Here is a 27,999-nt window from a genome sequence, read left to right as displayed (position 1 = left end):
ATGTCACACTATTTCTTTGATCTGGATTTAGAAAGTAAGACTTTTAGGATTTTTCCATTTCTGAATGGTACTACAACTCTATTCCATCATGTCTGAAATGTCCAACTGGTTGTGCTCAGAGGTCTCCATATAGGCCAGCACACAGCATGTGGCCCCGACTTTATTAAAATGACGCAAAATGAAATGTGTTACATTGCCCATTTCCTTTTGAACTCTCCCTGCGCTGAGAGTTTTCATTATTGCATCGAATTACTCTCGGAAATATGCAGAAGTCAAATAATTGAATCCAAGGACTATGTGGATCTGCAAAGTGGGAGGAGTGAGCTTTCCTTTCTGCAGGAGTGAAGGCGGTTGTGGGTTAGTGTGGCTTGTGGCGCAGTGGATAGAGCCTTGGTGTTGTTTCGGGTGGTCACAGGTTCAAACCCCACTGCAGTCAGCATCCCGTTGTGAGACACTTGACCCCAAATTGCTCCTGTTGAGATTGTCCACAGTATTGAGTATGTAAGTCGCTTTGGATAAAAGTCTCTAACAAGTAACATGTAATTAGTGGTGTACTCATACGTGACTAAAATATAGACAAGGGCCCCTTTTGAAACGCTGTAGCTGTTACTCCGGTATGTTCTCTGAGTCTCCAGTGGCCAGTTTCACTCCGGTTGAGCTGCCTTTCCATTCTTAGTTCAGGAAATGGTGCCTTATACTCAAGTTTCTAAAAATAGCTGCTTTACATTTGGCTGAATTCCCTTCCAGTCCCAAGGGGAACGTGCCATAAAGACAAACTGTCGCTGTGAAAGACGGATTAGTATTTCTCAATCTAGAGTTTGTGTTAGATGTAGATGTTTTATTTTGAAATGACAGAAGTTAATTATCAAGGCTGACTTCAAGACGGGAGATGTGAATGTCAGCGAATGTCGGCACCAGTGGTGACCTTCATACTTAAAGTCCACCCCCACACACACGCACGCACGCACACACGCACGCGCGCACACACACACACACACACACACACACACACACACACACACACACACACACATATAGATACACAGCTGTTAGGATTTCTTTAGCCCTGAGAGTAGGATAAACTGAACAGAGTCAAGGGAAGCTTATAAAAGTTAACAGCATTTAATTAAACAAATGATACAATGATACAAAATGAAATGTGCGAGTGGAGGCGCTCTCCCCATTCAGCTGTCGCCTGTCGCGTGTGCGTTGGGTCAGCCGAGGTGAAGAAGAGGTCGATTCTTCCTGTCCATCACGTGTTATCAACTGTAGTCTTCTTCTATTGGCCGGCGTCGACGGGGGCGTGTCCAATGCAAATCCTGCCGTTTTCTGCTGCTAAATTGCATCATTCTAATGTCGGTGGTTATTTAAACATTCCCTAATAACACTATTTCAGCGTCAACACATCAGTGTTAAACCCAGTGTGTTTAGGGTACAACATCACATGTGATTTCACCTTCAATTCACGGTTTCAAAACGTAGCATTCGCCACATGCTAATGCTAACCGGAAATAACGAGATTTACTCAGCGGAAAACCGGTGAACGCCATATCAACATTGATTTTAATTTCTTACAATACACACACACACACACACACACACACACACACACACACACACACACACACACACACACACACACACACACACACACACACACACACACACACACACACACACACACACACACACACACAAACATGCAGTTTTAAGCCTCACTTCCCATGAATGGCTGTGTTGCCGATGTGTGTTTTTTCCCAAGTTAACTGCAATTAGACACAGGATTGTCAACATTTCATCAGCTGTTTTCCCCCTGGAGTTGTATCCGCTTGCTACTGCTAACAATATGTCCTTAATTACACAGTAATGGGCGTAAACGGCGTAGTGTTTATTGTTGTGTAATGAACTGTGACTCAGCTAAAAAAAACAAACAAGAAAGGCAGGCAGAGTGGGAAGCATCTCGGTCACCTTTAATTCAGTGTTATTCACAGGGCTGTAGCGCATCGTTTGAACACACACAATTACACAATAGTAACCCGAAGAAAATTATCTAATCTCAGTATCAACAAATACAAATAATGTAACCTGATTACTTTCCGTTACTTTAGTATTACCTCAAATGCAATGCATACAAATACAAGTCAATAGTCATCACTTCACGACTCGACTACTGCAATAGCATCGCTTCTCAAAGTGTGGTCCGCGGATCACTGGTGGTCCGTGAGCGCCCCCTAGTGGTCCGTGAGTATATTGGTAACATTTCATATTTGAAATAAATAAATATATTTAAGTTTTCCGCACCCTCGCGGGAATATCTCCGCAATGGAGCGAGCTTAAGTTTCACCTTCGATTGCATGAAATAGCCCAGCGCAACACCTTCATCCCACATGTTGCCACTTGTTTGTACCATTTTCAGGCGATTTGTAATCTGTTCTAGAAAAACGATGTGTTTTTTTATATTTGTGGAGTTAGGTGGTCCGCGAGTGTTTTTGTATTGGTTAAGTGGTCCTTGGTATGAAAAAGTTTGAGAAACACTGCTCTACGGCATACCATCCAACCTCCTCAATAAACTCCAACATATCCAGAACTCTGCTGCCCGCCTCCTCGCCCACACCCGCTCCCGAGACCACATCACTCCCGTCCTCCAGAACCTCCACTGGCTCCCCGTCCGTCAAAGAATCAACTTCAAAGTCCTCCTCATTACTCACAAAGCCCTCATCAATCAGGCCCCTACCTCACAGACCTGCTGCACCACCACGCCCCTTCCCGCTGTCTCCGCTCATCAGAAGCCAACCTCCTATCCATCCCCAACCGCACCAATCACCGGACCTGGGGGGACAGAGCCTTCTCCGTCGCTGCCCCCTCCCTCTGGAACTCACTCCCACAACCCATCAGAGACTGCACTGACCTCACCACCTTCAAAACACTCACACAAACTCACCTCTTCAATCTGGCTTTTAACGTGTAATTGTCTTTGTATTATTTGACTTTAACTTTAACTATATATTTATTTGTTGTTCCTGTCTTTTCTTTTCTCTTCACTATATCTGTAAAGCGTCTTTAAGCACCTGTAAAAGCGCTAACAAATTAAATCTATTATTATTATTATTATTAATAGAAATATCAACAAGATGTTTTTCACTTCAGTGTATTTTGTAAGACAACAGGACAATGTGAGTTTAGAAAAGAAGAAACCAAGATATTTAGGATCAAAAATCATTTTATTTATATGAAAACCTGCCTTTTATTAAACATATTCAGGATGTATACATGAGCACATAAAAAAGCAGAAATAAGCTGACAGAAAATGCTCCGTTTTAGTTTAATACACGCAGGTAAGCTCACACACACTATGTCATGAACATATAGGTTCACCTGCTGAATTAAAAACAGAACAAATGAACCAAATAAAGTGAAAACCATGAAGCAAATTAAGGCAGTAGAAGTATAGACTCACATTTAAAGTATTATCTACAGAACAGTACAGTTTACAGAGAACATCTGATCCTTTTATGCACAACTTTAGTATTTTTGTGACATTGTAATCCTCCTACAAACCCAAATATAATACAGTATCTGATTACTTCTTTTTTTCGGATGTAACTGTAAGGGAATACACTTCTGTATCCTGATTCCTCTTATCCTGTTACATGTAATCCGTTGCTCCCCAGTCTCTGTATATATGATTTTAAGTCCTTTCAGTAAGGGTAAGGGTCCTTTAAGGTAAAAGTCATTATATGAATACTTTTCTGGCAGTGTACTTAGTTTCTGTCTCTCTCAGTGTTTGCACGGTGATGTTTACCACTTTTTAAAGATATATTCAGTCATTAGAGTGTGACCTGCTTGGTTGTGACGGTGCTTCTCCTCACCACCGCTGCATATAGATAACATCCCAGAACATTGTTTGATCTCTTCATGTCTTTGACACACACACACACACACACACACACACACACACACACACACACACACACACACACACACACACACACACACACACACACACACACACACACACACACACACACACACACACACACACACACACACACACACACCTGCCTCCTCCATCTCACCCTTCCTGTCTCCCACTTCTCATATCCTCTGATACCCCAGATAAAGCCTTCCGCTGTCTTTGTGGATACCGATGAGCTGTGAGCGTTGCAGCAGGTGGTACACATTACATAATTGACGAGTGCAGGGTTGAAGCTGCCCGTCATGCACAAATCCCAGCACAGATATTTTATTCAAAGCCGCAGCGTGTATCATTTTTTTTTTTTTTTTTCACACACACACACACAATTCACACACACACACACACACACACACACACACACACACACACACACACACACACACACACACACACACACCACTTCAGGGGACATTACATTGACTTACATGCATTTCCTAGAGACTTATCCTAACCTTAACCATAACCAACACATGCCTAACCCTTAACCTTACCCTTACCCTTACCCTTAACCTTACCCTAACCCTAACCCTAAACCTAAACCTAACCAAGTCTTCACCCTAAAATGAATGATTCCCCTTATGGGGACCTCCAATTTGTCCCCATAAGGGAAGCCAGTCCCCACACGTGACTATGTAAACAGATTTAGGTCCCCACAAGTATATTAATGCTAGTCCACACACACACACACACACACACACACACACACACACACACACACACACCACACACACACCATAAAGGAATCCAAAAATCCATACTCTCTGCTTTAATCAATCATCACCGGAGTCTTATCATTCAATCCTGCTAAAACCGAGATTATCCGAAAGTGTTATCATTCAAGGGCTCCATTCATCAAACTGTGACAGGGTTTATTTTAGTTTGCTGCTATCATTAATCATTTTGAAGAAATTGGATGTCTTGATTTGTGACATAATTTTTTGGTGATGACTAATTCCCTGACTTTACAGACAGTGAACAGCAGAGAGGCAGGGACTCTTAGAGTTACACAGTATTCCACCACTACCTGTAATAACAATATATCACTGTATACCTTCAGTGCTACAATGTTCTTAACAAGTGTAGTTCAAAGTTACCTGATGTTGTGCACAACAACAACAACAACAACATAAAACCCAGTAATACAGTTAGTCTCCACTTGAAGGCATTTGATTGGAGAAGGAACATCCAGGCAAACAATACACACTTGACCAGAGGGCTCACAGAAGGTCTGCACGGCTATACTTTGAAGTACATAATGTAGTTTCTCTTTATGCCAACTTTTCAACGTTCAAGATCTTCCTCAGGCAAATTGTCTATGATGTTTGTTTGGTTCTGCAGTGGGTTGGTGTCAAATAAGACTTCAACGTCATTGATCTAATATTTGATTCAACCATTCTGGTTTGTATTCTATTTGCTCAACATAACTTTATCCGCAAAGCAGCCACGCATGTTTATTTTAAAATGGAGTTAGAGTGCACTCTAACGCCGTGCAAAAAGGTTTCTCTTTGTGAGGTCGCGTGTGGATAATGGATCAAATGGATTGCACAACATTTAACCTATTTGACTTCACATAGCAAAATATTACAAACATTTAAGACACCACATTATTGTCCATACACTTGGTGACAGTAACCTCATTGGCTGAGTTACATCTCAACGAAGCATCACAACCATCATGAGCTTATTGACAAAGTTATTTAGCAATGAAAGAAGCTTGAAAACAAGGTGCAAGGTTTCCTGTTCATACATCCACATCATGGTGTGATTGTGAGAACTTACTAACGTTTTTAATTGCTTGTTTGAGTTGAAATATGATATAGGAAGTTCTTAGCACAATGCTACATCACTAAATCTCCAAGCTGCCATTAGCCACACATGATTCGCTATTCAAAGTTTGATCAAAATGAATAACCTTCAGAACATTTCTAGAAAGTTACAAATCCTTGACTTGTGTAAACGATGTCCACATCAATACTACTGCCTCAGTTGAAATATTTAACACGCTAATGGGTTTCTGTGGGCGAGTTCGAACCATTGTGCTGGGTGTAATCAAGGCTACAGGATATTCACCATTGTTGGATATTATTTTACTGCAAAGAGATAGGGGGGGGGGGGGGTGTTTTGTTTTCCACTGTTTTCTCAAATTCACACTTTTCTCTTGAGAGTCTATTATTGAGGACAGTCACAAGGTCAAGGAGTGCAGCAGGGAGCTAAAGCACTGCTTCCAATGTGGTGTTGTTGATACCTGAGTCGTCATTATGAGTTGAAACTTGTGGATTGTGTGTTAGGAATCTGTAGAATCCAACTTTCGAAGCAAACCTCATATTAAATATTTAAGAAACCCTAAATCTGTGCACAGAAGAAACAGGCCAATAAATGTCCCCTGCTTTTTTTTTTTTTGACTCTTACTTCTCTCAGGATAAGTAACTTTGTTTTGCCAGGAAACCTTTTTTTTCAACCACAATGTCTTTATTTCAATGTTTAACAGCGATATTCAAGGTCAGCTCTCTAGGATGAGTGCATGTTCTACAACCCGAAGCACTCTTCTTTCTCGTATGACGCAAGCTTGTCTGAACTAATGATGATGGACCTTCTATTTTCTAGTGGAATATGCAATTAGCTGCTGCTCTCTGCGCACACAGGAGAACACAATGTGTGTTAGCTCTGCTTTCAGATGAACAATGACCTGGAAATACAGAGCTGTCAGGCGATTCCTCTACGAACTAGCTGCAACCTTTCTGTGTTAATACTCTTTACTGGGAAGAGATGGGGGAAAAGAACAACGAAAAACAGAGGGATAATGGCTGACATGTATGAGTCATATGTAAACCTGAGGCACAACTATTCTGCATCCAATGACTGTAGCTGCTGAGAAGTGTCCACATTATGAAGTTTGTAGATGCGTGTGAACAGGAGGCTCATTAGGGTATAAACGCTAACGAGGCACAAGCACAAGTCTGAATCTCCGTTTCTAGAATTCATTTAAAGATAGTTGATTTTTTTGTTGAGCTTTTTGTATACTACTGTCAACGGTGATCTTTTATAGAAATGGTTTCCGCGAAAACGCTTGTTTTTTTTTTTACCAAAAGTCATGTTGATGCGTATTGTTTAACTTGGGTGAGAATCAGACAGGCACACAAATAATGCACCTCATGGGAGGCGTGTGGCGCAGTGGGCTAGTGCGTTGGTGTTCGGATCAGGGGGTCACAGGTTCAAACCCCACTGCAGTCAGCATGTCGTTGTGTCCCTGAGACACTTCACCCCAGTTAGTCGCTTTGGATAAAAGCGTCTAACAAGTGACATGTAATCAATGTAATGTAAAATTGAAAAAGATAGTTATGGAAAGTCAGCGTCAATAAGTAAAAATGTGACACCTGCACACTTCATATATGCAACAAAAGTTGTATTGACTATGTTTCAATCATACATGGATCTTCCGCTGGTCAAAAGGTGGTCGGATCAACATTTTGGTGCAGTTACCATCTAATCTAATCCAATCTAATCCAATTGTATGCAATCTAACCCAAAACTCTAATTTACATATTGCGAGATGTAAAACATTTATTTATAACAACATTCTTCGCATAAGCTAACCAAAGCAGTTTGAGGTGCCAAACGAAGGAGGTGGCAGATCAGAAAACGCTCATAAGAACCGATATATCTTAACATTTTGACATCTATGCTTTTCAAACAAACCTAATTCACAACAAAACATCAGGAAACACTACATGCGTCGTTTGAAAAGCTGCATCATTTTGGTTTGAGAGTAATCGTTCAAAATTAGTGCTTCCACTTACTTTTCATACACTTTTGACGTTTACCACTTTATATACATGGCATTTGCAGGTAACCTGTATATATAATGAAATGTTTATGCATGCACAGAAGCCACGTCTGCTTTCCCCTTTGGTCATATATACGTGATTGCAGATCGTGAGAGTGTAGAGGTACTGACAGCCGAGGAAAAACCTTCATCAATGCATCCAGTCAGTCAGCGCGCTCATCCTCACTCTGCATTCAATATTAATCACCGAATTACACCGGCGCTCTACAAACGATGTGGGTTGAAGGGGGACAAGTCGTGATAGAATATGCAATTGTGTGCATAATGCACAGCAGGTGAGGTATCAGGCTAATATGAAACGCAAATATTGCATCATGGCTTTGCACTTATTACTGTCAAATAAGGATGGCGGCGTCGGGGGCCAGCGGTGAAGTGTCAACACAGATCCCAGAGCAGAGAAAATGTATCTGACAGGGTGCTGTGTAAATAAATCTGATTGAATGTGGGTATTGGGAGTATGAAATGCTATCAGCTTGAGGCCGGGCCACTGATTTATTTTGTATTTTCATTCACCCACTGATATGCTTTGTTGAACATTCTTCACCACAATGTCTTCAGAGCCACCCAACACAGGCCTCTAAAGCCCTGTGACCTTCAATGCTAGAGCAATGTATCAGTGAAGTGTCAGAATTGGCCATTTACCAACACCTCTTTAGCCACAGGAACCATCGACTGCCGCCCAGAATAATCACAGTCTCCCACTATTGACCTCTGATCATCTCCACAGGATGAGCTGCGAGGTTAAGTGCCATCAACTGGGGGTAGCAAGAGCCTCTTTCACTCATTTCACATCATCACTGATAATCAATCTGCCCAAACCAGCCTGATGTGCTGATGTCCTCGCCCCCCAAAGGAAGAGCTCAGTTGCAACAGCATTGCAAGTAGAATAAAATGAGTATAAATCAAAGTGCTGCTGTGAGCGGTGACTATGTGCCGAGATAATCCCCATTCAGCAGCGATGTAAGGACTCGTCCAGGACCAGAGAGAGAGACGAGGTGAAGACTAATGCAGCCTGGCTTAGCTTCACCTTTGATGTTTGTACCAGAAATCCAAGGTGCTCAGAGCCTATCTGTCCTTGAAGTGCACACACCCAGGAATCCCTGGAGAGGGGGATATATTCTAATCCGAGAGCCAGCTAAAACCTGGAGAGGAGAGTTGACATTGTGTTGATGTTTTCCCCCGAATTCACTGTGGGTGTCTTCTGATCATAGTTAGAGAGAAATTGCATGGATTCACTCACTAATGCATATTTAGCCTGAAGTCAGTTGTACATCTGGAGTTACTTTCCTTGTAGCGAGATGATTGTATACAACACCTTAAAGCAGTAGTTCATGTATGAATGTATGTATGCTGTTAATGTCCAGTTGGCAATATGTGCGTCTTCCACAAGGAAGTAGTCTTAGTTTCAGCTTTTGGTTAAAAACTGTTCATCCATCCATCCATCCATCCATCCATCTTCTCCCGCTTATCCGTGGTCGGGTCGCGGGGGTAGCAGTTCCAGCAGAGAGCCCCAAACTTTCTTTCCCCTTGCGACATCAACCAGCTCTGACTGGGGGATCCCAAGGCGCTCCCAGGCCAGCGAAGAGATATAATCCCTCCACCTGGTCCTAGGTCTACCCCTTGGTCTCTTCCCAGCTGGACGTGCCTGGAACACCTCCCTAGGGAGGCACCCAGGTGGCATCCTTACTAGGTGCCCGAACCACCTCAACTGGCTCCTTTCGACGCGAAGGAGGAATGGCTCAACTCCGAGTCCCTCCCTGATGACCGAACTTCTCACCTTATCCCTAAGGGAGACGCCAGCCACCCTGCAGAGTAAACCCATCGCGGCCGCTTGTATCCGCGATCTCGTTCTTTCGGTCATGACCCATCCTTCATGACCATAGGTGAGGGTAGGAACGAATATGGCCCGGTAGACAGAGAGCTTTGCCTTCTGGCTCAGCTCCCTTTTCGTCACAATGGTGCGGTAAAGCTACTGCAGTACCGCTCCCGCTGCACCGATTCTCCGGCCCATCTCACGCTCCATTGTTCCCTCACTCGAGAACAAGACCCCGAGATACTTGATCTCCTTCACTTGGGGTAAAAACTGTGATAAATGTAAAAAAAAAGGTTAAAGAGCCCCTAATATGTTTTTGGGGTTTCCCATTTCCTGTAGTGTGTTAAATAGGTTTGTGTGAAAGGGAGGCTGTGGCTCAGTGGGTAATGTGCTGTACTTCGAGTCCCACTGCAGTCAGCATGTCGTTGTGTCCCTGGGCAAGACACTTCACCCCAAATTGCTAGTGTGGGGATTGCCCACAGTACTGAATGTATGTAAGTCGCTTTGGAGAGAAGCGTCTAACAAATGACATGTAATGTAATGTTAATGGTCTGCAAATGCTAAAGTTCCCTCCAGAGGAAGTGTATCTCCAACAAAGTCCCCCCCTTGCCTGAAACACCTCCATTAGACTCCTTTGTTTTCTTTCTGAACATAGTGACATCACTATGGAAAACGTGCGCTTCTATTGGCCAAAGCTTGAACACATTGTTCGTGATAGGTTAAGGGGCGGGACATCTCTAAGCGGTTGACCTATCATATCAGAGCCGGCCAGCTAACTAATCAGAGCAGACTGGGCTCTGGTTTCAGACAGAGGGTGAAAATAGGTGCTGCAGCACAGGCAGTATGAGAAAAATTAAGAACTTTTTCAATATTAAGGAAACATGTCACAGTAGAGACAAAATACAAATATGAACCTGAAAATTAGCACAATAGGTCCTAAATGTTGTTTTGTATTGCATCCACTCCCAAGAAAAGTAGCTTTTACTCTATAATGATTGTTGTCATGAATCAGTCTGAACCCCAGTTGCATATGAATAACATAATAATGTATAATGAACTGCTGTTGAACTCATTTTTGGAATCATAGCCTTTTAAAATAAATATTCCACCAGTTACTTGAAGTATGAGGCAATTTTTAAGGAACCATTACATCTTACTAAACTCAGAAAGCGTGCATTTGATGTCATCATCAATGAGACTTTCAAGGGTGCCGTCGATCCAGCGGTTTTTGTTTCTTCAGTCATCAAAGGACGCAGAGCCATTGGACAGGTTGGCAGAATGATTCCTCCCATGGTGTGAAGCATCAAAATCAATTTGCGCTGCAGTATTGGACATTAGTCTCTGTGTTAGTGTGTGCCGGTGATGTCTACATTTCTGAGGCAGTGTGTGTGAATACTAAGGTCAGGCTGACATATTGGTTTGTTGAAAGTATTGAGTTAGTGTTGCCTCATTATTATTACTCAGCTATTGGCCATGCAGACAAGAAGGATTGAAAGGTAGTCTGTTTCTTTTTGTGAAGCTACAAGGCTGACAATGTAATTATTTTAGCAGCAAATATAGCTGTTGTTTCTCTTGTTGCACATTATTGCATCTGTGTATAATTATTGTCCTGGGTTTCCTTGGGAAATATTACTGCCTGGAGAAATATTGACTGAATATTTAGTTTTTGGACATCTGCCAAAACCACATGTGGAGAAATGTGTATTAAGACAGCAGGTACAATTTAAATTCTGACATTTAATTGTAAGCCAGTTAGAGGCAAATACGTTTCAGACCAATTACAATCCTGAAAGAATTATGGATTAAACAACTTCAATTTAAAGATATACATTTCAGGCAACATGTTTAACATTTATTGACAGACTTTCAAAGTTATAACGGATCAGCTTCAAGAAGTTTGGCTGCATAAAAGGAACTCTGATTACTTTATTTAGCACACGGCATCTATTGCATGTCTGTCCGTCCTGGGAGAGGGATCCCTCCTCTGTTGCTCTCCCTGAGGTTTCTCCCATGTTCCCTTTAAACTGGGTTTTCTCTGGAAGTGTTTCCTTGTACGATGTGAGGGTCTAAGGACAGAGGGTGTCGTATTGTCATACTGATATTCTGTACACACTGTGAAGACCACTGAGACAAATGTAGCATTTGTGATATTGGGCTATATAAGTAAACATTGATTGATTGATTGATTGATTGATTGATTGATTGATTGATTGATTGATTGATTTAGCACCAAAAAACTGTTTTAGGTCCTCATCTTGGATACCTGGTATTTATTTTGGCATTCCCACTGTCAAGGTTAAAGGGTAGTAAAGCTCACAAACCCCCAATTTGTTAATAGCCAAGCTACTGTCAATGGGGACCACAGTTTTATCAATTCACTTGACAAAGATATTCTAAAAAGAGCAGTCTTCCGAATCATGCTGTGGTCTATCTACAAGGTGTATACTTCCTGTTTTGTCGCCGATATAACAATACCGATTGGCTGGTGATTATCTTCAACAAAAAAGGACAATATAGAAATGTACCTTGTAGCAAAAGTAAGTCAAGTATTGTCAAGTTGCTGTATTTGTATTTAAACTGAGCATTGCGAAAGCGTGTAAACCGAAAACAGCAGAGGACCGTGAACAAATCCCTGTGGCACACCAGAAGTGATTTGCACGAGAGGATGAACCAATAGTGAGGGTGCTATGGTTAACATTAGAGCACCAGTATCAGATTACAGTTGTGATCTATGCTATATATGTGTCTCTTAACAAAGCACTGTCAGCAGGTTGGCTTAGAATTAGTTTTATAATTTCATGTTATGTTTTTTTTATCCACAGATCTCCCTTGGCGGACTGAACAAACGAGTCGACTCTACGCCTGTCCTCAGTCTAATTGTGGTCTGACGGCACTCGCCGACATCAAAGGTACACCCACCTCTCTCTCTACACCTCCAGCCTCCTTTAATCACTTTGTTCGGCTCATCATTGCAGTAATTACATTTCCTGACAGTTTTTTTTGGTTTGCAAATCCAAGACTTCACTTTCTCTGTTATCTCTCCTCAAGGGAGCTTCACTTCACTTTGTCGCTGAGGTACCTTGTTTGATTTTTATTTTGTTACATTCAAGAGCTTTTTACTCCAGGAAATGCACTGTAATTTCAATAATTCTCATCGTTGAATGAACTCAGGAAAATGCTGCTGACTATTAGCTGCTTATAATGTAAGAACTAAAGCTTTTTATTATACAGTATAATATCCAAAGTGAAATTCGGGTCAGAATGTAATGCAAATATGCAATGTCAACATTTAAATGGAAGAGAAAGCGCTTTAAAAATGAAAGCTTTACTCCTATTTGTAGAAGCTTTGAACCACCGAACTGTAGCATGTTTCTATCATGGTTATGTATATCAGTATCAATTAGTCGAAATGAACTGATCCATCTCTTCAAAGAGACTAGAACATAAATGTATTTGCATCGAAAAGTATTTTTTGTTTGTCATTGTCTTCCGGCCTCAAATATTCCACATAGCGAAGTGGTTCAAAGGATGAAATAAAATATGGATGGTAAACGGCTACATTGCTTTTCTTCGAGCTGTGAAGGTGATCAGCTATGGACTCCACAAACCTCACTAAGCTTTACTTATCCAGGCATCACTCAGCCATACCCCTCTGGGAATTAACACTCACTTTAATGTTTCTCAACGCAACAAGGACTATAATCCTTAAAGAGCCTGTGACACGGTTTTCCCCCATTTTCTGGATCTTCTCGCGGATTCTTCAAGTCCCGCCAAATGATGGGTGACGTCATTGCGGGCACAGCGCTCCAGCTGCACCGTCCAGGATCCCAGCATCTGCATGTAAACCTTTATATATATACAGTCAGATGTAAACGTACGACGGCGCACACAGCAGCAAGCTCAGACAGCGATGACAGGTTAATGTTGAACGTGTCTGAGAGCTGAGGCTGAAGGATCGGTTTATGTTGTATCTGTTAGAAGTTTAGGAATGAGGTGCGTCAATATGGGCGATCATATGGTCATGTAGCCAGTGGGACTGGGACTAAAAATCATCCCGGGACACTCGACCGGCCCACTTCGGTACCGCTAGTAAATTGTCAACGGGGGGAGTGGGGGATGTCAGGGTGCTGTAGATAGTAAATGTAAATATGTAAATATTTGTGTCACTGCATCCTGGTAAAATACAAATATAATGTATAATGTCTGTGTCTTTGACATTAGCGCTGCTAGCCACCTGTGCCCTGTACTACGAAGCCAGTTCAACAGACCCTGGATATGTTTGAGTAACAAACAAACTAACAACAAACTAACAAACGAGATCTCGCTAAGCGGTCCTACGACGCTGGTTATCAACTCGGTAAATCAAGCCAGGGTTTCTCTCTCCTGCTGAGAGCGCGTTCACGTCTAAGACACGAGTGGATCTGACTTTAATTACATTTGTCTCGAGTGTTTCGTCAACATAATGTGTTAAATAATACTTCTGCATCCAGTCTGTGACACTGTGAGTGTTGCACGGCCAGATGAGGCTGGAGAAGCTGACTCAGATAAGGAAATATATGATATATTATGATATTATATGATCGATGATCTGATTGATGATGTAATATGAATGATAAGTGCGACACGTCGGCGTCTTCTCTGCATGGCAGTTTAAACTGTATTTCCTTTATCCTGTAATATGACTTGAGAGATTTAAACTCCGCACACTGAGTTGATCTCTTTTCTATAGACGCCGGAGGCGGGCAGCGTCAGGTAAAAGAAGTTATTTAGCCTTCTCAAACCTGAGCCTCACGCGCCGCCTATGGGGGATGTGCTAGTTACTTATCCGACCGGCCCACTTCGGTACCGGCCCATCGGGATTCGTCCTGATGGCCAGTCCGCCACTGCATCCAGCCCACGTAAATTGTCAACGGGGGGAGCCTCGCTGCGGGGAAACGGTGGACCTAGTGTCCCGATCGGAGTGGGAATAATATTAATAATCCGTGCATTTTATCCATTAATTTCCCCAACATTGTGGTAAAAAAAACACACGTTTAATCCATGTTGTTGGTGTACTACAACTACAAAAAGCATCGGTTTGTTTTCTCATCAGGAAATGCAGACCGGCTCAAACAAACGATTTTTAATCATCATCCTCACTCATCATTTCATGTATCATATGTTCGCCGAATTGACATGAAAGCACTAATAAATGTAGTTTCATCCACTTGAGTTTACAACCACAAAAATAATCGATTTGTTTTTATATCACATCCAACGGGAGGAAATTCAGCAGCTCTCACTCCCGATTTTTAATCCTAATGTAATCTTCATCTTCACCACAATCATTTATGTTTATGTCGCCGAATTGACATGAAAGCACTGACAAATATGAATATACTGTAGTCAACTTCATTAAAACGTTATTAACGTGCCTAATCTCAGTAATTCACCATTTCTACGCATGACAACACACTTTGTCCGTGTTTGGCTCTCGAAGCGTTCCCGCATTGACGTCACTTCCGGCTTCCCCCAAAACTTCAAAATGAGTGAAGGAATTTCCCCGCGATGTTCGAAATTATTGATATTTAACGAAACGGTATCGCTTTTTCTTTTTTAAACTGACGGTTCGAGATTACTAGTAGCCCAATATTTCATTGCACAACAGTTGTTGGGATGGTGTCACAGGCTCTTTAATGTAAGGGAGGTTTATTGCTGGTGACAGTGGATTTAAAGACATGTAGACTCTTAAAAACATTAGTGACTAAGTGTGTCAGTCCAGTGTTACTAAAGAGTATTAGATATTGGGAATCATCTTCTGTTAACCATTCATTACACTTCCACTTAAATGTGCATTGTGTTTTATTGAAGGCTTGTCTTATCCCTGCTACAGTTCAAAACATTTTTGAAAAATATATGAAAAACTGTCATCCAGAGATAATGTTTTTCTTTATAAGTACAGTAGCCTACTGTAGGACTTATTCAAACAGACTTTCGTGTGCATAAGTAGCACTTTCCACTGAAAATTGTCATCATGACAAATCACATAACCATCAGACAGATCAGCACTAGCTTTGACATATTCTCTTAAGAGCTTGAAATGTCTGGCTATTAAATTACTCGGCTCTTCATATTGCACATTTCCATTCCCCTCTTTAAAGAGATTCTAGAAGTTTCAGAAAAAATGATTCTCTCTCTTTTTGTCCTGATCCAGTTATCAGGATGTGTCTGAAAATGAGCTGATCAGATTTTGGCCACTTTATGATGTCATAAAGATTTTTTGGCTTCTGTAACCATTAGCCAATTAGCCCCCCCCCCCCCCCCCCTTATCACCTGAATCTCCTCCTAGAGCACCATTGAGTTCTTTGTAACCAAATGTCTCTCAGAGGGGCGTGGGGAGGGGCTCCTTATTTTCATCTAAAGTAACAGACAGAGAATCAGCACTTTTGAAACAGGGCTGAAACAGAGGGGATTATGGGTAATGCTGCAATGATCTGTTTGGTGTTTCAGCCAAACTCTTCAGAGACATGTTTTGTATATATCTCAGACCTATAATGTATTGATGAAAAACAGTATAATAGGGGACGTTTAAGTATATTATTATCTACAGCAAAAAGTGGGTAGATTGATCATTATTCCAACCACCTCTTGCATTCACAAGCTGGGAGCAGTGGCGGCTCCAGGGTATATGGCTGGGGTAGGCTACAGCCATGCCAAGAAATGGCTCAGCCCCACCATGAAAAAGTATGTTAAAGTAAGCAAAAAAAAGTCCACCAACTCGCGCGGAGTAAATTGCACAGATAGCAGCAAGATTGATTTCAGTAGCCACAAGACTAGAAATGGTTTTGAAAACTTTTGTCACGTAGTGATCGTCTTCTCAATAAAACATCTTTGATAATGTCTTCTGGCCAATCAGAATCACGATAACGGCGTGGTGTTGTTGCAGGAAGTCCCGACGGAGAATAATTTTGCGGTAGAACTACTCTTTATACATCCATGGATACAACATTATACGTGTTGATTTCTATCAACACGTAATCAAATGAGACCCCACGGTTTGATGATTGATAGGTGTGTGAGCTGTCTTTCATTTTGACACATAGAACAATGGGGGCTATCCACCCTTATCCACAATGTAAAGTAATTCACACACTCTTCCCTCTTCTCTCTGAGAAGCAGCAGGTTCAGCTTTCAGAACAAAGTAACAAAAAACAAAAATGGCGTGAAGTAATAGATTTATTTATTTTCTTCTCAAGAGAGTACCATAATGTGTATTTTATGTTAGTTTTTCAAAATCTCAATTTTGATTGAGACAGGGAAATAATCTAAACCTCATGCGTGACGTTTCACTGTCAAGGGGGGCGATATAGCGTGTATGTAATTACATTGCAAATACTGACTTGAGCCCCACCACTGTATGAGTTAGCCCTACCATAGATTACCCAACAAAAATACTCCGGAGCCGCCACTGGTTGGGAGCAGGTGTTTTTAAATACCCAATTATGCCTCTGGGAGCTGCATCCTCAGATGGGCATATGATGGGTTTAGACAAGGAATTCATTTGAGCTGCAATTACAGCCTCTAGAAATGGGCAAATTGGCGGTGAGGGGGGAGGAAGAACCCCACCACCCACCTATTCCCTAATCAGGTACATGTTGCTAACTCAATATTGGGCACTGATGGTCACACTCAATTATCCTCATCTTTTACCTCCCAATCTGTTCCCCATCCCCCTAATAAACCCGTATCTGAAACTCCCAAGACACACGCCACATGTTGCTTCTGTTCTAGGCCTACTCATTTGCAATAGTCTTCCATTGACTCTGCTTTGAATCCTGATATACTGTAAGACCAAAGTCAAAGCACTTTAGTTAAGCTAATTTGGCTTTGTGGCTAAGAGTTAGGTGACAATGTCATCCTGCCTTCCTGTAAATATGAATTATATTCTATGTTATCTGTTTTATTGTGTTGCACTGTTGGAGGAGCCTGTGACCTAAGATTTTCATTGCCATAACTACACTGTAGCTATTTACAAATGACAATAAAAGCCATGCAAATGAAGCTACAGTTTGCAACAGGTTAGCAAAGCTTAACATTGAGACTGGAAACAACTAACTTTGCTTGGTTAAAAGGTAACTAAATCCACCGAGCAGCTTTCTAAAATTGTATATCTTGTCTGTTTCATCTGTAGTGACTCACCCTTCCAAGAAATAGACGTGCCATGCCATTGTTTCAGTGGCCATTCTTTCCGAAAAACTCAATAATCTAAAAACGGTCCCACTCTGTATCCCGATAACAAAAGGTAATTTATCAACCCTTTGTTACGAAAACACACTCTAAAATCTTATCTCCCATAATGTGCTTGAAGATCTAACCATTGTTATATGTAGCCTGACTTTCCTCAAAGACTAAAAACCTCATTTGACTTCCCTCACACTTACATAACACTTGTAGGCTGCACAGCATGAAGGGTCTAACACCAATAACTCAGTGAATTACAGGTTCTCTTCACAAGTGTAGAATGAAGATTCGGTAAGATCTGCCCTTGGCAACCGTCAACATTGGTGGTTTCAAAAGGCAGTGAGTGGAGAGCCATACATCTATATACTCTGACTGCACACAGCAGTCTGATACCAAGCCATTTTCTGATGCTTTGTATAAAAGGAACAAGAGATCAAATGTTTGGGTATACACAAATAAAATGATCTCATCTTGCCAATGGGGAAATCACCAAGGTTTCAGTTCAGGCAGATAGGACATGCTTCTCCTTTGAAGCCCTATTTTGTGATGTAGTTGCGGTTTCATATAGGAAGATAGCCAGACAGAACAAAAAACACCTCTTAAATGATTGCCAGATTACTGCACAGAGGGGTAAAATGGCAGAGGGTCTTGTCATTGGAATATGTGAGTTTGATGGCCCTTGTGAATAAGATACCAAGGATTTATTTCCGGATTTTCCAGCAAGCCTTTGAAGTGAACAAATGCTGCATCTCATCTGCCGAGCCCGTTCAAATTGTGTGTGTGGATATATTTACTGCTGGGCTATTTTTAGAGCTGAGGATTTGTGCTGAAGTGTATTTATACTTGAGGAAAAGCCTTGCGACACTGAAGCTGGTAGTAAGGTCCTGCATAACCTCTAACCATGTAATATGAGCTGGTTTTTCCCTTCAATTAAAAAAGCAAACACCTTAAGAGTAGTCAAATCCCCAAAACGTTTCTTTCCTGTGTAGAAAACGGTTTCAGTTTTGATTAGTGATCATCCTTACCACTCGTAAAGTGGCCATTGCGAACCCTTTCAGTTGAATTATGATATGTTTCCATCACATGAAGTTAGGGGCGTATGTAATTGAGGTTGAGGTTAAACGTGCAGACCTTTGCCATTTTTTGGATCCCCTCTGATGCAGGCCATTAGCAAACATCTGTTGAACCAAAGCTTTACAAAAAACAAGGCTGTCATGGTGGCAGAGGGGAATTCTTCCGATGCCCCTCCCTGTGCTATTTTAAGCAGGCCCTGAAGTTTGTGTTTAATGATAAGCTGTGGGGCGTAGCTGACATGCCTGCCATATTATTCCCTTTACGACTCAGGAAGCAATGGCAACATTTCCCCCCAACCCTTCAGGGGTGTGAATTATTTAAACTCCATCATGAAGTATGTCCAATCGACATGGCTAATAGTAGCCTTTTGCTGTGGGTTATCTCAAGTGGTGGATAGCTTTGGAAATAGACAAGGATGCTATTTGTGTAAGTAGGCATTACCCAGAACTGTTTCCATTCTTGAAACTGAGTTACCAGCTGATGACTCGTGCCAATCACACATTGTGTATTTCATTTGAATTTGAACACACTGGCTAAGTAATGAGAGATCATGTTTCTATTTAAGTTACCAAAGGAGCCGATTCTTTCATTCATATGGATGTGGAGTTGAATCTTTAAAACACAGGCTCCCCGGTATCGATGCCTTGTGAGGAAGAGGGAAGGAAGAGTCGTGTCAGACTCCACTCCACTCCAGATAAATAAATGATCAGCGCGCCACAAACATCAAAGAGGGATTGTGTGCATCAAAGGGAATAAGGGCCTCACAGGTCCTATAGTGAAGAATGAATTCAGTGTACACACACACACACACACACACGTGCAGCCTGTTTAACATTCTAATGGTTGCATCTGCATTGATCATGCCCTGCCGAGCCAAACCAATGCTCCTCAATCTTAGTCTGTTTTGGTGGCACGATCAGCTGGAAGATACCCAAAATGCTTTGATAAAATGTGTCTCTTGAATCATTATTCATGTCTATGTTTTTGTAAATGCACTTTCCCTTTTGTAACCCTCTGGTGCCTGAAGAAGCACTCGCACATTTTTAAAGCCCTCATTCCGACAATACCTGACACATCTTGGTCTCACCACAAGGTTTCGTCTCACAGACACCGTTAATGTGCGTATAAATTAAGCTGACTGGCCTAAAGTGACCATTGGTTGTGTTTTCCAGCCTGAAACAAGTGTCTCTCTCTCTGGTTGAGCAGTGCAGTCCAAGTGCAGGACATTAAGTCACATCTGCATACAAAAAGACCAATCGCTTGTTCTGTATCTGGCAACAATTTGCATATTAGCAGTATATTGACTCTTTATTAGTCATTATAAAACACTTAATAATGCCTTCTTCTACATGACCAATTTCTAAAAGTAATAGGCCCATATTGAGCAGAGCATATTAAGACCAAAACTCATGTACAACAACGTCCTTACTTGCAATAAATAAGCACTAATTAGAGGGTTATTGAGGAAAAACTCTCAACTAATGGCCTATTGTACGATGTGAGGGTCTAAGGACAGAGGGTGTCGTTTTCTCATACTGATATTGTTACGGTAGAGCGAAGGAAGCAGGACCCAAATGCAGATTAAACTGATTATACCTTTATTTCAAGGATAACGAATAGAACTTGGACAGACAGAACACTCACCGGTGACCCAGGTCATGACACAAGACGAACCGACACTGAACACTGGGAGACAGGGGAATTTAAACACAGGGTAACTAGACACAGGTGGGAACAATCAGGGGTGGGGCTGACACTGATGAGCACAGGAGACACACAAGGAGTGACAGGTGAAAACAATCAGGAAATTAGACACACCAGGGAAACTAACGACAGGAGGAAAACACAGGGAAAAGGACCAGACAATATACCAAGAGGAAAACATGACGGGGAGAACAGCAAAACACCCAAACCAAGACATAGAAAACGTGACATGACACAATAATCGTAACAGATATTCTGCACACACTGTGCGGTTGTATTTGCTGTAAAGTGTCTCTACTGTAGGCTATTTTTTATTATATGTACAGCACTTTGGCTCGACCAAAAATCGTTTAAAAATGTGCTATATAAATAAAACTTGATTTGATTTGATTACTTGTAGAATAAGGCATTAATAAGTGTTTTATAATGACTAATAACGAGCCAATATACTGCTAATATGCAACTAGTTGATGGTGAATGTGTGTACCGTAATATAAAGTGTTACCAAATGTGCTTGTAAAACAATGCAAAGTTAAATGTCTTGAGAAATAGACGTGGCCCTGTTTCCTTCTTCTCTGTGCAGCATTTTCCTTTGAATGCAAATGTACTATTTTTAAAGCACTGCATATGCACGTTTGTCATCAAGCAGTAGACAACAGAAAAACGATCAAGAAAGACCCTGGATGTTTAAAAAAAACACGTTTGATTACACATGTTTACCATTAAGGGGAAACACGAGTCTGAGGAAGCACTTTTGTTTTAACATCTTGCTTTTTCTCTTTTATCCTCCCGTTGTTTTTCTTTCCCCTCTCTCGCAGCTCTCCGTTACTCTTGCCGTCTCATCCTTCTTCTCGGAGTGGGGGATGTCTGTTTCCTAACACCTTTCAGCCTGCGTATCTACTCGGTCTGTATTGCTGTAATTTGGTATTTTCCAACCCCATTTGTTATTGTGCCTTCTTGATATCACGCCACCATCGGTTCTGGGTATCAGGGTGTGTGTGATATGCATTGTGGCGTGCAACTCTTATCCAGACATCTCGATTGTTGGTGATAGGCAGTGTGGTACGAGGCCTGGGTGTTTGTTTGTTTGTGGGAAGCCTGCATGTGTTGGATCCGTGCCTGAAACAGTGCTTGTGTGTGTCATTGCTCTGTGCACGGCTATATCAAATGAAGACAATGCCCTTCTTTCACGCTAGCTACGATGGTTCATTCCTTTCCACCATTTCAACTCCAACGTCCAAAAACAATAATATTTGTTTTTGTGAGTGTGCACTGCGCCGTTTCATTCCCCTTTGTTGTACTTGCTATCGGAGGATCATAGTTTCATTTTGCTGCACTGATAGTCCAGCAAAACTCTGTTGAATGTTTTATGTGGTGCTTTTAATTACAACAAAGACTCCAACTTCTGAAAACAAAACTTTAATTGGCACCCAGCAGAGTGTCTTCTTTGCTATGCTGAATCAGAGACGTCTCCATGCAGTCACGCTGTGTGGGGAGAGCTTCAGCGTGTCCCTTCAGGGTACTGGCTCTAGAAAGCACGTCTAACATAAACATATTTGACTGTAACCGATATACTCTCTGTTCTACCATAGTCATCCAGTCATCCATCCAAATTGTTCCGTCTTGATGTATCACGTCGGTCTTTTGTTCATGTTTAAAGCTTCTACCAAACGTCCTATCTTGGCGTTGACTTTGAAATTGCATCAGTGTGTCGATGCCGCTCGCCCAGCCTGTTGGGTTAGGGTGTCTTTAATGCCCCCTTCTTTTCCCTCATGGAAGATCTGTACGTCTGCGAACCGACACTGGACATGGAGGACTATGACGTTCGCTCGGCCGCCAGCATCATGGCCTCGGTGAAAGAGCAGGAGGCGCGTTTCGAGCAGCTGACCCGAGCCCTCGAGGAGGAGCGTCGCAATGTCACCCTGCAGCTAGACCGCGGCGCCCTGCCTCCCAACACCCCCACCAGCCAGCCGCTCGCATGGCCGCAGGTGGTGATGCAGGTAAATGATGCCAACGCCCCCGTCATGTTAAACCACCAACCAGCACCACCATGTGTCTACCTCTCTTGCTCTTGAAAGCGTCTTTCTCCTGCCCCCTTCTTTCATCCGAGCATGCCCGTTGCATCGTCATGTCTCCTCGTGGTCATTGCTTTGCATAATTGTTGGGGTTCAATCATCTCTCTGTTCAATGTCCCTGTGATTTGGGGATCTGCTCTGTGGTGACTCATCTTCGAAAGGCAAGCTGATGAGATGCAACCTCTCGTTTCTCCCTTCGCCTCCTCCTTCTACGCCACTGCTTGCCATTAAATCCCATCTCCTTTCGCCCACTGGTCTTTCATATGGTCTGGAGGTGCCACTGATTGGATGTGGCCTTTTGCCCAGCTCTGGCCAATGCGTCTGGGACATTGGTGTCCTGGCCTGTGCTCCTTTCGATGCGGGCGGACTCTCTGCAGGAGCAGGAAATGTAAGATGCAGAAATGAGGCTGCTTTAATCCCCCCCAAAAATGCCAGCAGTCACAATTTCCCATTGATTTACACGGAAAAGAACGAGCATCCTCTCAGACTGTACGCATGTTGTACTAACCATCCGAGCGCACTATTTGGCATCACTTTTAATCATGGTACAGCTGGCAGCCTCATGTTTTATTAATATCAAGACGTATAGAGATGAAACTGCTTCGCCTGCATTTGCCTGCAGTCACATTTTGTTAACCGTCGTGTCAGTGTTCATTTTAAAAGGGCTTGCTGCCAATTTGGCCTCAACACGAGATAATGAAGAGGATTTGGAAGTATAGCATCATAGCAGGGTAAAGAAAAATGGTCACCCACCACAGGGGTAATTTGCTGCTTTTATATATGTGTGTGTGTGGTAAGAGTGAGACCCTCCCCTCCTCATAAACGGGTCCATGATTTACTACACAGTGCTTGTGTACTTATGCACTCACTCACAAATCAGACTCACAGACAACCTCTCCCCTGGTTGACTGAGCAATCGGGAGTCAATTGGGCGTGACGTACTACAACCATACCCAGTAGTGCTGTCATTCGGTCACCAGGCATTGGACTAAAGCCTTATCATCAACACCTATAAATGCCAAAGGAAATTGGATGTACGGCTGGTGGGGGGGGGTGGGGTCAGTGTCTGCTCAGGGGCAAGAAGCTTGGCAGCGTGTGTGGTCAGTCGAGAGAGGGTTGTGTGTGTGTGTGTGTGTGTGTGTGTGTGTGTGTGTGTGTGTGTGTGTGTGTGTGTGTGTGTGTGTGTGTGTGTGTGTGTGTGTGTGTGTGTGTGTGTGTGTGTGTGTGTGTGTGTGTGTGTGTGTGTGTGTGTGTGTGTGTGTGTGTGTGTGTGTGTGTGTGTGTGTGTGTGTGTGTGTGTGTGTGTGTGTGTGTTGCACATTGGGACCATCTCCATTTTATTTTTATAATGAGGGGGTGTGAGCGATGAGGATTACATCAGGTTGTTCTCTTTTTTTCTTCTGTCTCTTCTTCACTTAGTTCCTCACACGCACCCCCCAGGTTGCAAAAATATCATTAACTGAGAGTTCGGATTCACAACCCCAGGGTTAGCCTTAATGAGGCCTGACATTAACTAAAGTTGGGGTCAGAAAAGGAAAGGTGGCTTCAAATAGACACCGAATGCGAGTGATGAGCCACTCATTGAAATGGCACACTTCGTCATGTTCATTGCGGAACGGATCGGGTCCAAAGAACAACTAAAACACATTCAACACAGGCAGCGAAAGGTTCCTTTAGTTCACAGAGATAAGTGTGTATTACTTAACACATTCACACAACACGTTGTCACTTCAAACAGTGGAAACTCTCAACACTTCGCCTTTTTTCTTGAAGCCTCCACCCTCCGTTTGTTGAGCTTAACACGGCCTGCTCTTCAGTCCAGTGCACTCTGGGTGTGAGTGAGGTGAGGCCCTGGACTGCAGCCAAATGGCTTAAAACTAATCATACGGTGATGGTGTGACAGTGTTATGTGGAAATATGGCAGTCATTTCCTCGTCAAGAAAATGCGTAGTCCTTCTAGCTATTTGGTTTGGTGACAAATCGTCTTGTTAATGGTCACGTGAACAACACAATGTTGCATAATAGCGAACACTTTGGCTGCTCAGCTCTAAAGATGGCAGATGGTTGGTCGGTACACCACTTTAGTTATCCTGTCTCTAATGGAAAACCAGAGAAGAAGTTTGTTTCTGAAATTAGACATGCTGTTGACCCTGGCGAGCACATTTTTGCTAAACCTGCCATTCAAGAGCAGCGGTGGAATTGCACACATCCCTCCTCCTTGAGAGCAATCCAGGCTTTCAATGGTGGGTCATTTCTTTCTTTTTTAAATTTTTTTAAATGATACAAAAACAAAAACGTATAATTCATACACACAAATGAACAAAATTAGTAGAAGCGGGAGGGCTGAAGCATAGCTTATGGGGAGTAGCCCTCACCTGCATCATCATTAGCATCAATATAATAATGGCACTTATTTCGTCAAAAACGTATAGAAATTAAGGAGTACAAAGAAATAAAGAAAACTAATGAAAACTGGAAAAAAATAAAATAAAAGTTAGGGCAAGAAAAAAGTAAATGCATATATAAGTAATACTGGGAATATCAAATACTTGTTAGCTGGAGTAATCTGCAAATAGAATTGTTTTTACTTTAGTTTTGAATTGTTGATGATAGTAATACTCGAAAGGTCAGGGTGAAGTCCATTCCACGTTCTAACTCCGATTATGGATAAGCTGTGTGATTTGATGGTTGTTCTACAGGGCTTGCTACACAACCAGTTAGGATGCCTGGTTGGGTATTTCCTGACTGTGGTTTGGAACTGCTTTTGAATGTTAGTAGGCATTTTGTTATGGTCAATGTTGTGCATAATCAGTACTGTTTTATGCTTGACTATATCAACACATTTGAATAGATTGAGTTTTTTAAATATGGGAGTTGTGTGTTCATATTTACCAACACCACAGACTATTCATAATACTTTTTTTTGAGATGTTATTATTTTTTGTAGATTTGTTGAGTACATATTTCGGAGCAGTAATAAAGGTAAGGGAGAAATAGACTGTTATAAAGAGTTCTGAGTATTCTTTCCTCGAGAATGTTCTTAGTACGATACAAAATACCTATTGTTTTCGACAGTTTAGTTTGTACATCATTTATATGGTGCTTCCAGTTGAGTTGTTCATCAACAATGAGTCCTAAAAATGTACATGCACCAACTTTCTCTATCTCTGAATTGCAAATCCGTATAATACAGTCATTTCTACTCTCAGACTTTGTATTGAATAACATGTAATTTGTTTTGGCCACATTAAGGAATCATTTATTAAATGCAAACCAGTTGCATAGTATTTCTAATTCTGCATTAACAATTTTAACAAGATCACCAAGATTATGATGGGAGCAGAGAATGGTGGTATCATCGGCAAACAAAATACATTTTAACATGTCTGAGGTGTTGATAAAGTCATTAATATAAATCAGGAACAGTTTTGGACCTAAGATTGATCCTTGAGGGACTCCACATGTTATAGGAAGATTGTTTGATTTCGCCTCGTCTATGTCCACATATTTTAGCCTATTTATCAGATAACTCTTGACCCATTATTTGGCTTGACCCCTTACGCCGTAATGTTCTAATTTGTGTGGCAGTATGGTATGGTTCAATGGTTCAAGGTTCAAGGTCAATGAATATACCAGCTTATCATTTTTTTCTCAATGTTGTTGGTAATTTCTTCAACCAGTTCAATTACTGCTGAAGAAGTAGAGTGATTTCTCTGAAATCCATATTGGCTGGGGCATAGTATATTACATTGGCTGAGGAACGACTCCAGACGGTTGTTAAAGAGTTTTTCCAGGATTTTTGAGAATTGTGGTCGTGAAGAAATGGGTCTATAATTATTAAAACTAGATTTATCACCAGATTTGAAAACCGGAATCACCTTCGCGATTTTCATTTCATTGAGAAAAATTGTTGGAATGATTTATTGCATATATTTACTAGGGGGGCTACAATGTTTGGTGCGACTTGTTTAACAATATTCATACTAAATCCTAAATAATCTTTGGACTGTTTACTGTGTTGAGTATTTAAAATATCAAGCCGTTCATTTTCTGTAATTGGGTTCAGGAACATGCTCTGTTGGTTGCAGTTTTTCAGAAAATCATCCACTTTAGATGAAGTTGGGCTGATTTTACTCGCCGGGTTGGGGCCAGTTTCAGTAAAGAACTCATTAAAGCTATTTGCAACATCCGTTGGGGTTTTCCCTTCAGTTTGGAATTTCTTGAATTAGTTTCTGTTGTCAGTTCTTTTCTTCTTAATTATGCTATGTATTACCTTCCAAGTGGTTTTCATATCTCCTATGGCATTTTCTAATTTTTCAGAGAAGTATCGTTTTTCACAGTTTCTAAGGATTGTAGTCAATTTGTTTTTATACAATTTATAACCACTTTCATCTTCAATGCTTTTACTTTTCAAAAATGTCCTATAGAGTGCATTTTTCTTACAGCAAGCGTTTTTCAGTCCACGAGTGAACCAGGGTTTTGAGTCATTATTATTCCTGTTGCCAATCTTAATTTTAATATATGGACGACATTCGTTCATGTTTTGCATGAAAATCCTTACAAACTCATTATAGGATTTGTTTACATCTTGAATCTCAAATACTTCTTGCCATTTTTTAAGTTAATATTTAATTTATTTAGAGAACTGTCATTTAAAGGTGGGGTAGGTAAGTTTCAGAAACCGGCTCGAGATACACTTTTTGTTATATTCCATGGAATGCTCTTAACATCCCGATAGCAATGAATATCTGAAGTGCTTTGACAACAAATCCATAAAAAAATGTCCTCTGTAGAAGCCGTAATACTGTAAAAAGTACAACCAATCGATTGGATAGCCTACCTGCCTGTCAGCCTTCCATCGGGGCACAAACTTATCTCGTGCCCTCATTGGTCATGTGCGCCTTCGTGTGTGTTGGAGGAGGGGCTCTATAAGGAAGTGGCAGATTTTCTCCGGTTGTGTATTTTCAAATTCTAGCGATCTCGAGCCGGTTTCTCAAACTTACCTACCCCACCTTTAATGTCCGCTTAGTTATGTATGTCTTTTGTTCTTTGTTATTTACAGGTTCTTTTCCGCAGATTGTGAATATTGGCAGATGATCACTGACATCAGTGATGAGGGCCCCACTATGATGTTCTGTTTCAAGGACGTTAGTGAAAATGTTATCAATGAACGTTTCAGTAGTGCTAGTTAACCTGGTTTGGTTATTAGAGGGAGAAGCCCGAGAGAAGAAAACATATCCATGAAGTGTCTCGCCTGTTGGAGCGCGTTGTATTTTAATAAATTAATGTTGAA

The 27,999-nt window shown here is 41.6% G+C and overlaps 1 protein-coding gene across 4 annotated transcripts in view; it reads left to right on the top strand.

The window, feature by feature from the left end:
• The window catches only part of arvcfb (ARVCF delta catenin family member b), a 327,265-nt gene that overhangs the window by 124,110 nt on the left and 175,156 nt on the right, over window positions 1–27,999 (top strand). For all 4 annotated transcript variants that reach the window (XM_034091650.2, XM_034091649.2, XM_034091648.2 and 1 more), the window contains exons 3-5: window positions 12,456–12,542; window positions 21,450–21,535; window positions 22,411–22,631. In XM_034091650.2, coding sequence (XP_033947541.1) covers window positions 22,440–22,631 — 192 coding nt within the window. In that variant the 5' untranslated portion in view covers window positions 12,456–12,542; window positions 21,450–21,535; window positions 22,411–22,439. The remainder of the gene's footprint in view (window positions 1–12,455; window positions 12,543–21,449; window positions 21,536–22,410; window positions 22,632–27,999) is intronic.

The sequence above is a fragment of the Pseudochaenichthys georgianus genome, chromosome 9 (assembly GCF_902827115.2).
Source record: "Pseudochaenichthys georgianus chromosome 9, fPseGeo1.2, whole genome shotgun sequence".
NCBI lineage: Eukaryota > Metazoa > Chordata > Actinopteri > Perciformes > Channichthyidae > Pseudochaenichthys > Pseudochaenichthys georgianus.
Note: the sequence above shows the minus strand (reverse complement) of the source record. Positions and strands in the feature narration are given on the sequence as shown.